We start from the raw sequence: 11305 nt of genomic DNA, 5'->3' as shown, positions 1-11305 counted from the left end.
AGATCACCAGCTCTCAGGCTATGAAGCAGCATGTGTGTGCAGCAGAACCAGAGATGTCTGCAAGTTCAATCAAGTCTCATTCAACAGTCTCTAAAGTAGAAGCAACAGCAGATCCAGAAATATCAGCCATTGCCTCTCATGATGTTGACTCCCAAGCCAAAATAAACCAGACTGAATGAACTTTTTTGTCATATCTGATTCAGCAGCACAAAGCTTAATGGGCTCCTTCCCAAAAGAGAGAAGTGGTGGTGGACATCTGTTCTTAAAAATGACTGACATGTTTCCCAGACTAGCATTTTCTCTATGGGTTTTAAGCCATTTATCACTATCACTAAATATTATTTTAAATCTTTCAAAAAGGATTTGAAAGAGTTAAGAAGAGAGATTATAATCCTCAAGTATGGGCCAAGTATATCTTCTTTCTAACATTGTGTTGCTGTAATTAACGTTGCTAGAGAGTAATGGCCCCAAGTATTCCTGTTAGCCAGTAATTCTGTAAAAATAAACCTCAGTGCTTTTTGACATGTGACAAATGAGCATCTTCTGCCCTGGATATCTACCAGGGATACACTTTAAATTATTCTGAAGGCCTGTAAAGTGCTTTTAAGTCTTCTGTGGGGCTTTCACATGAATGGTGCTTTACCACTTTGAGCACAGAAATGTGGCTGAGTTCAGACAGAAACCTCTCCAGAAGGGTTGCATCCTTTGAAAAGAAGACAGCAGATCATAGCCAAAACCACTGTAAGTCTAAGATGAGCTCTTGCCATGTTTGGGGGATCCTATGGTGCCCATCCCACAGTGATCAAGGGCCATCAAGCTACAAAGGTGTGTTTTCAGAAAACAAACAACTCTCATTTCTTTTAAATCAGCCCTCTAAGATCTACTTCCTTTTTTGCATTTCCTCTTGTATTTCAAAGCGCATGTTGGAGCAAGGCTAGGGACTTCAGGTTCCACACAAAACTCATAAAGAACCAAAATGAGCCCTTCACAGGCAAGAAGATAGGTGTCAGGGAGCGATGTTTATGGAGGCTATAGCAACATTTTTTAAAGACCACTGATATAAAAATTTTCTCTGAAGCAAGTAAAATGTCTTATTCATTTGTGTATCCCTCACATAGCTAGCAGTGGTTTGTATATGATAAATATTAAAAGATATTTGTTGACGTCATTGATCATTCATAGAGCAAAAATATTATTCCTCATGTACCCTGAGAGTCTCCGTGGATTACAGAAAAAATAATAAAATGAGATTTGAATTCCAGAGTTTACCACAGGGGCACCATTTGGTCTAGGCTTCAAATTCACAAAAGGCCTGAAAAATCTCTCATTTCTCCAAGTGAGGTTATATATGCCTTCATAGAGGTGATACTGAAAAGATTGAGAGCTTAAGTTGTTCAAAATACATTCTTAACTTAAGCCAAAGTTTTGGGAGCTCTTTCGAATTTTTTTATTTTTATTTTTAAAGAATGAACCAGTGTATTATTCCATTTATATCTATCTATCTATCTATCTATCTATCTATCTATCTATCTATCTATCCATCTATCTATCTATCTATCTTAAAGATTCACAAAAGAATAACCTTTAAAGTGTTAATAATGAATTGTAATAAGGTGGGAGTTCATGTGATTTTTGCCCTCTGTATGTTTTACCCTCTGTGTGTATTTTATCCTTTTGTATGTTTGAAATTACATTGATCACATATGACTTTATATAATCAGAGAAAGCAACAAAACTGTATTTATTATATGAAACAGAGTATAGGATGCAGCAAATGACTTTGAGAATCAGTCAAAGATAACTCCTTAGTCTGAGCCCAAATGACTGAATAGCTAATGGTTCCATTAAGAGAAATTGAGAGATTAGGAAGAGAAACAGATGTGGGGGAGGAGATGTTTTGAATCCAATTGTGAGCACATTAAGTTGGAAGTGCCAGAAGTGCTTCTGCATGGAAATGTTGAAGAGAAGCTTAGAACAAGGTTGGAAATGCAGATTTAATAGGGCATTTATAAGAGTGGAGTCACGGAGAGACAGATGAGCCCAAATGAACAAGATAGGGCTTGTAAATTTAGAAAGTAAAGGAATAAATAGACCCATGCAGATAGAAGGAGCCAATAATGAGGAACCAGGAGATGATGGTTCTCATATAACCATAGGAGTGGAGGTGACCACTATGTGTGTCAGCCCCTAGGAGGACTTTGCATTCCATCTGGAATCAAAATGAGAAGGAGCTTCTCTAGGGTGGGATTGGGGTGGGATAGGGGCATCTCAGGAAGAAACACCCGCAAGTATGAAGTCCCAGAGACAGAAAGAAGGCTGCTGAATTCTGGGAATAGACAAAATTTCAATGCATCTGGAGTTCTGCGGTTATTACAGCAGAGTATAAAACATTACCTGCACCCTCAGATAGCTCACAGTCTGATGGGAGAGACAGACATAGCGGCGAATAATTCCAATACATTATGATAAGCACAGGGATAGAGACAAGACAAGTATGAGTGCTATAAATGCACAGTAATAGAGGGGAGACATTCAGTTCTGGAAGTAGGAGGGTGTAATATTTTTCATAAACTTTCGGAACCTTTTGTGAGGGATTTTGCCAAAGAGATGGTAAATAGTGAGTTGGAGATATTGCTAGAAAGGAGAATCTCTGGAAGGGAAAGGAATAAGACAATATATTTATAATATATTTATAAGCTGTTGGATTAGTAAACACAGATTAAATTGCATAGTTCAGCCAGATTCAAGATAGGATAAAACTTCTGGAGACAGTCGGCCTGTTGCTTCTCTTGCAGACTCTAGTCAAGGTTCATGGTAAGTGATCAATGCTATAGCTCGATATCCACATTGCCTTACCTGGCTTCCTTGGGATTGCTGCTTCAAAGGAAACCTACAAATTGGAGACCCAGGACTGAAGGACGTCTTTGCTGTCAGGACAGGGGATGTCTACACTCACTCACCTGGAGTTCCCAGAGGGCGCAGAACAATTTTTGCTTCTGGGATTGTTCTTTCTTCCCTAGCTATCAACTCTGGATGGAGAAATTAGGCCATCAGTAATGGAGTGGTGGCATCACTGAAAAAAGAATTATGCTTGTAAACACAGCAATGTAAAGGATAATGGCATGTTTAGGGGAATACAAGTAGTTTATTATGGTCTTACGGTGGCAGTTATATGTGTTGGGGGGCAGACTGCAGTAATGGGAGACAAAGTTGAAGAATTGGGTTGGGGGCAAATTGTGAAAGTTCTTGAATTATTTTAGAGGGACTTTAGGTTTGATCTTATGGGCAGTGAGGCATCATGAAAGTGTTTTGAAGAGAAGAGATGTGATCAAATGTGCATTTTAGAACAGCCAGCACTGAATGTAGTTTGGAAGATTACTACGGAGGATTAAACCAGGAGGTTGGAAGACCAGTTGGGAAATAATTGCAATCACTGAGGGAAGAAATGATGTGATACCAAATTAAGATAGTAGTACTTGGAATAGAGAATGTAGGATAAAGATTGAGAGGAAGTATAAGCCGCATAACTGACAGAATTTAGGGATTACTTAGGAAGAAGGTATAAGAAAAAAGAAGCAAGGACCTAGGAAACATCTGGTTTTGGCGTGGGTGCCTTAGTGGCTGGAGATGCTACTAGTCATTGTTTGGAACACAGGAAAGGAGTAGATCAGGGGTTGAGTGTGGTAAGACATATATAATTTTATATATATATGTATAATTATATATATGTATAATTATATATATAAAACATATAATTAAATATATATAATTGAGTCTGTAATACTTGCAGAATATCCAGAGGAGATGGAAATCCAGGCATAGAGTCCAGGAAAGAAAAGAGTTTGGGGTTAGAGATACCAATAAAAATCACTAGTTACAGGAATTAGTTGAAACCAAAAGATCCAATGAAATAATTATAGCATTTGACCCAGCTGTTCGCTGCCACTTAGGTCATATGGGGACTCTTGCATAATAGAGAGAAATATTCTTTGCCAGAAGGTAGAAACAACCCCCAAGATCCCAGAGCCACAACCATCTGAATTCTTCAGCTATGCATTTGGCAGAAGCTGAACACCAGCATCCATAGAGAAAACATATTTTGTCTTGTAGATCCAATTTTCCTTGCCCAAAATTCTTAGTTTGGATACAAAGACTATACGATATTTGACATATGGCTGGTTTAGAAATGTTTGTTTTCCTCAATAAGTCGATCAGATTTGCATATGATCCATTTGATCACTTACTACAATCAGTGATAAATTTAGTAAATACTTGGCAAAAATCATAAAAGCTTACACACATAAATTAGATGGGCTGTGAATACAGACATGGAAACAGATGCAGATTCTTTCTGGAGTTTTCTCTGTCAGGGTTCCTTCACTTCTCAATCTCTTCTGGGGAAACCAGCATGACTGTGTCAATCAAAGTGAAATTTCTTGATGGTTTGTGTTGGTGACTCCATAAATGTCAGGAGTGTGGAAGTGTTAGACTGGCAGCTTCAAAGTAGTCTCCATAGTACTCATCAAGAAAGACCCAGTGCATCTTTTTGGTCAGTTTGATTTTTCTGTGCTCTTCTGTATCTATTCATTATTTCATTTCCCTAGTTTTAGACACTTCATAAGGCAAGCAGAATTTGATATGGTTTAAGGCCTTGATTTATCTAAAACTTCTCAAGATCATCCTTAGTTATAATGAGAAGGTCTTTATTTTCTTGGGTGGAAGTAAATGATGTGCTTTTACTCTATTTGCAAAATGATATCAAAGCATCTGTACATGGCAGTAGGCTGAAGTCAAGCTCACAAGTAGGTGAGGTTTCCTTTGTTATAATTACATTTCACATTACAAAATAATGCATAATTTTAAAAATTCAAGCTATCAAATATATAAGAATAGTTTTAAAAAGGAGGGAATATCCACGATCATTAGAAACTTGAACATCATTTCGTGTTTATTAGCCACTTGTGAAGGTGTGGATAACATTTACAAAGAGAGTAACATACTAACTTGTTTCGTATCCTTATTTTTACTTAACAGAATATTTAAGCTATTGTTTCCTATCAACGTCAATGCTATGGCTCTACTTCATTCTTTTAAAAAATAACACGGTATTATGTAGTATAGAGGTTACATTATTTAACCATGACTCTATTGATGGACATTATGCTGCAACTATAGAACATACTGAACAGTCTTATACCCACATTTTTGCACACACATAGCTACAGGATACGTTCTTAGAAGTGGAGTTGCTAGGTCAGATGATAAATGTGTTTTTTTCTGACTGCTGTTGCCAAATTGTCTTACAGAGGAGTTGTACCAATTTACACCCTCACTAACTATGAATAAGAATGCCTACTTTCCTTGTTCCCCTCTAATACGGCATTCTAAAGAACTTTTGGGTCTTTGCCAACCAACTAAGTGAAAAATGGTTACCCTGCAGTTGAGTCTGCATTTGAAAAATGGTATTTCATTGTGGTTTGATTTGCATTTCTTCAACTATTCCTTTTGCAGTTAATCATACACTTATGTCTTTTGCTCATTTTTTCAGTGATTTTTTTTTCTTATTTGTAAGAACGATTTGTTCATTAAGAAAACTAATGCATTGTTATATTTCTTGCAAACAAATTAACTCAGTTCATTGTTCAACATTTGAATTTGCTTATGGTATTTTTACAATGCTAAAATTTTTAATTTTATGAGCTGAAATTTATGACTCTTCTATGGTGTCTCATTTCATATCATGCTCAAAAAGCATTCTCACCATCGCAATTATAAAAACAAAGTTTTCTGTGCTTATTTTATTTTAAATGTTTAGTTATTTAATCTACCTGGAAATGTTTTAGTCATAAGGATTGAGGTAAGGATCTAATTTAATATTTTCCAAAACCTAAACCATTTATAATATTTTACCCCACCCATGATTTATCATATATCAAAATCCCTTGTATAGCTCCGTCTATTTATTAAACTTATTCTGTTCAGCTTTTTGGCCTGCTTATTCATATTCCAAAACCAAATTCTCTTGGTTATTGTAGTTGTATAATATATGTAAATATATTGAAATATCTCTCTCATTTTTCAACTTTCTTTTGGTATTTTCTAACTATTCTTTCATGCTTATTTTATCATGAAATCTTTAGAATCAAGTTGGGCAGTCACAAAAAAATTAATATCTTGTTGATAGCATGATGAAGATTGTGCTACTTGATCTATTTATAGATCAATTTAGGGAAAATCGAAACTTTAAAAAAAAAATCAAGGCTTCTTATGAATCCCCATAAAATAATGTCTTTCTTTTTGTTAAATTATTCATGTATGGCCCTCACAATCATTTTTAAGTTTTCTTCACATAGATCTTATACATTTCCCAAGTTTATTCCTATGTATTTTATAGATTTAGTTTATATTGCAAAGGAAATCTCTTCAAGTATATATTCTATGTGATTTTGTATGTAGAAAAGCTATTGATTTTTGTGTGTGATTTCAGATTATCCTTAAGTTTCTTAGGTTTAATATGTTTTCCTTGGATGTTCCAGACTCAGTCTTCTATGAATAAATGATAAATTTGGCTCCTTCTTTCCAATTTCTATACCTCTCATTTCTCTTGTCTGATTTCTCTGACTCCTTTCTCCAGAAAAGAAAATAAGAGTGATGTATTTATGATAGCTTTTGCCACTGAGAAACATTAAGCTTTTATGTAGGAAAAATCTGTCAATTCTTCTGTAGCTTCTGAGTTTCATGTCTTGTTTCAGAAGATCGTTCCCATCCCCCACAGGCTAAAGACAGACTGCATATTTTCTTCTAATATTTATAGTTTTCATTTTACATTTACATCTTTAATCCATCTGGAATTTATTTCTATATATTGCAGGAGATAAAAATCTAACTTTATTTTTTCCAGATGGATTGCAAAATTTCCCAACATCATTTGTAAAATTGGTCAGCCTTTCCTCACTGGTTTGAAATGCCACTTTAATCATATTCTAAATAGATCAGTTTTATTTTTTAAACCAGAGCTTTAAAACCATAAAGGAAATGAATTGCAGTAGAGAACAAAGACATGAAAAACCAGCAAAAAAAAATCCACATTAAGATAAAGTTGTGCACACACTATTTAATGCATATAATAAAATACAAAGGCCACTCATAGCAAAATAGCATAAATATGAATACTGCAGAGAAAATATTCTTAAATGGTATTCTAGTAAGAAAGAGTCAGAGGATGAAATAGATACACATAAAATACAAGACCATAGCAGTTAATTATTCAAACATTGTTTAAAGTTACTCCCTGCATATGGAAACTTATTTGAAGCCTCAAAGCTGTAAACATCCTCCAGCTGCCTAGTTTAACCCCAAATCAGATGTTTCTGAGAGCAAATCAGAATGTCCAGTAAGTAAAAAGCAAAGTCTGAAATTAGAAAAAAAAATAACAATCCCCTTTTTTTCTTGTAATTCAAGACTATTTGGTTTTTCATTTGCGTCGCTGTAGTATACGTCACCATCCCTCTTTCTTGGCATTGGAGGAGGGCTACAGTGGACAGATGCCTGGCATTTGCAATTCTTTCTCTCTTTTAACAGGAAAAGTCGGTTAAGAATTATCAAGAATCAAATGCCAAACATTATTACATTCAACTCTGAAAGATGCATAGAAATCTTAAAGCATGTGCACCTACAAATGCATGCCTTTCCAGAGCTTTCAAAATGTTCAATTAAATAATGAGTTTAATGAGTTAGCAATTAGTATTATAATAGTGAACCCTGATATTCCTTGGCCATATCTATACGGTTCTATGAGGCCTGAAGTGCTATTTGTTAGTGGAACTACAACACAGCCAAGAGAAAATTTGTATCAGACTCTTCACTGGAAGATTATAAAGAATATTATTGGCCAATTCAAAATTTTAGTTTATTATGCTGTTGAAACAGCTCAAATTAAAATTAAAAGAATAATCAAAGATAAGGATAGTTTACTACTATTACTATGTCAAGTCATGTCCTCTGAGAGTCGTCCAGTAAGGGCAAAGGAAACCCACAAGATGATGGTGAGGTGTGTTTACGCACAGTATCATTGAAACATGCACATTGTGTTTTCTTTCACAAGTGGAATGACATGTTTTTAGGAAGGACATTTGACTGAGCTTTAATCAAGCATTAAATAACAACTATGGCAATAATAATAACAGCACCAACAACCTCAAATAAGCCACTTTCTTCAGGGGTCGGGGACTGACCTACTGTGTGTCTGGGGGAGGGGTTATGATAGAGAGGATGGCTTGCATCACATTATACAGGTGTTGTGAGTCAGTTATCTTATTACAAATAAAATGTAAACAAGTCCCAGGGTGTCCATACATGGGAGGTAATGGATGTTCTAGCCACTTTATAACAAACACTTCGATGTTTTGAAACATTACAGTATTTAGCAGTCTACATTAAAAACGACAATTAACTGAATAAATTTATAATATTTAATCAGGAGTCTTAGGAATGGCTAATATATAACCTAGGTTTAGAGCTTTCTTTCAAATAAACTAAGCAAATGCAGATTGTTTTTTCCTACTATAAAAGCAGCCAGTCTAAGAGAGTGGGAGTACTGGCAACTAGGTTAACAAATGCTGCCCCAAGCAGATTTTCCTGGAAAACCTTGCAGAACCTGGGTCTATTTTTGCCACTATTATTTGCCAGGATGGTCCTGGGTGCTCTTTGACTTCCTGACCCTCTAAATAAAGCTAGACTTTGGACAGGCTTTTTATTTCTCAAGCCCACGAGGAGTGCTAATTACAAAATACTTTAATTTAAACACTAGAAACTCATTCACGAAGCCAAGCCAAGTCTGAGATTTGAAAGCATTTAAAAATATCCTTGCAACAGCCGTACTACTTTATACTTTATCTATTTTTAGGGCCTCAGTGTTTGTTTTGCTGGAAGAAAAAAATTAAAACATGAAAAGTATGCCATGAGCAAATCTGCAATAATAAGCAGCACATACATGTTGTGGAAGAAAATATTCAACATAAAGCAGTCAACATAAAAACAGATTCTGCTGAGGCATTTTTATAAATAGCAGTTATTATTTTGCTTTCAACTGCTGAGCACTTTAAATAACATGCCCTTAAAAGTTGTCAAGTGCTTTACTTCATATACATATAATTTCTTGATCTTAACTTTCATAAAATTATTATGGAAAATCATAAATGTATTCCATTAGTTCCATGTGTCATTTTATAGTCATTATATTGTTAAAATTAGAAGCACAAGGAAGAAAGAAATAAAAACATATGACAATGGCGCTGAAGAAGCCATTTACGAGAAAATATGCATGACTCTGTATAAAAACAGAATTTGTGTATAAAAGTTTGTAGAAAATGTTTCTAATAGGTATTATCTCACCCAGAGAGTTACAGATAAAATTGTCCCAACTGGTTGTCATACCAAATTAAGGGCATACCCCACCTTAAATGTCCCTTTGAATTCTCGAGTATACTAATCCGGGGGAATTAGGTTTTGAACCTAAAAGAACAGTTTTGGAACTGCTTGCATCATGTAATTACTGCTATACACCCGAGCAAATTTTCACACTGTATCTTTAAAAGCAAAAATCACTTTAAAAGGTTCTGAATCACCTCCATCTGGAAAGTATAGAGGTATGTAAAGGAAAAGTATGGCTATTTCAATACTGGGAAAATGAAGTCTTAATACAAGAAAATAAAGCGAATTGCCTGATTCCCACAACGGGGCAGCACATTCCGACTCCCGTCACTCCACAAGGGCTGTTGGCCCTGGGTGGGGCTGATGCAAGCCTCCATCACCATGTTCCCTGAGACCAAAGGCCGCCTCCAATAGTGGCGGTTCAGAGAAGCTGCAGCTTTGTTCGCTACTGCTGGCAGACACCAGAAACCATGGTAACACTTACAGGGCCTGAAACACCTTTATTCACCGCTTCAGAGCTTCCCTGCATCAGCCCACGTGATTCAGCTTGGCAATATAGAAAATGGCAAAGTAGGGTTCAGAAAAATACTGACGAACAGTGCAAATCATGTCCAGAGTAGAAATTGTGACTTTGCTAGCATTTCACCAGTATTTCCTGCCTTGCAACCAGTAGATATGTAACCAAAATGACTTGCTGTGAATTTTGTAGCACCCAAGCCAAAAGCAATAAAATCTCTGTAAGAGCATATGCGCCATGGCAGAATGCAACATCAGCCCAGAAAAATCATTTTCCTGGAAAGGCCTGTGCAGCGATGAATAAGGCTCTCTATGATAGGGAAGCTGGGCAGAGATTTTCGCTGCTTCCAGCCCACAGTGAGGTAATTTTAAAGGCACTTTTCCCTTCATTTGTTCTGCATTCACTGAATGTACATTTTTTGATGTCAGAGGGACATTGCAGAAAAGATCAGACGAAATAGTCTGACAATGGAGCCAAAGTTCAAAGCTTCTCTATTTTCAGGTAACAGCCGCGACAGTTCGTCTGCACTAAATCTTTCGAGGGCATGTCACTGTAACCCCTTCCACAGCTTTTCAAACAGTTCAAGACAAACAAATCACTTAGTCGTTGAACAACTATAACATCTGATACCATCACACAGAAGTTGTAGCAATAGTCACTAATCAAAGTTCCTTCTATTCAGTTGAAAAAAGAAAATTCCTCAGCTTTGGTTTAAGATCACCTTTTTATGCTGTTCTTTTGAAAATTATTATATGCCAAGGCTGGGGGAGAAGAAGGATCCTCCCTATAAGAAGAACCAGGGAGTCAGGTTCTAGCCGCAGACCCCTGTCAATCAATAACTAAGGGGTGGGTTGGGAATCGTCGGTGACTGGGGAGCCCCGCAAAGGAATAGCCAGGCCCTCCTTAGACTCGCTCTGCCAGTCCCGCGGAGAGGACCCACTCTTAGAGGTCTGTCCCCGGCAACCATGTTCTCCTTTCGGGCCTTTTGACTGACTTCTCAATGAGGCACGGACTGCCAATGCCAGCACCACCAAGCGGTAGAGTTGCAACACCACCACGAGGAAGTTCTTCACTGCAAAGAACACCAGCATCTGATTGATCACTTTGAAATAGGTCATCAGTATGAGACGCACCACAAGGAAGGGGCCATCTTGTATGAAGACGCTGATTCCGATGTTCCACAGATCCGCACTGTACTGGCAAAAGAACAGGCTGGGGAAACCCCTCTCTGTCACAGACACGGGGCAAACGACGTTCTGTACTGAAAACACAGGACAGACTAGTTACTATCTCTCTTGGAAGTGTAGACATATAAGACAATGACAAGGGGACAAGTCATTAACAATGGGGACTGTG

General features: G+C 36.8%; 1 protein-coding gene across 1 annotated transcript in view; it reads right to left on the bottom strand.

The window, feature by feature from the left end:
* Positions 1-7102: 7102 nt before the first annotated feature.
* TMEM26 (transmembrane protein 26) overlaps positions 7103-11305 on the bottom strand; it is a 47954-nt gene continuing 43751 nt past the window's right edge. The window contains exon 6 of the mRNA XM_011988314.1: positions 7103-11210. Within this exon, the coding sequence (XP_011843704.1) occupies positions 10789-11210 (422 nt within the window). The 3' untranslated portion in view covers positions 7103-10788. The remainder of the gene's footprint in view (positions 11211-11305) is intronic.

Source organism: Mandrillus leucophaeus, unplaced genomic scaffold, assembly GCF_000951045.1.
Source record: "Mandrillus leucophaeus isolate KB7577 unplaced genomic scaffold, Mleu.le_1.0 Scaffold327, whole genome shotgun sequence".
NCBI lineage: Eukaryota > Metazoa > Chordata > Mammalia > Primates > Cercopithecidae > Mandrillus > Mandrillus leucophaeus.
The sequence above is the reverse complement of the archived record's forward strand: the minus strand, read 5'-3'. Positions and strand labels throughout refer to the sequence as shown.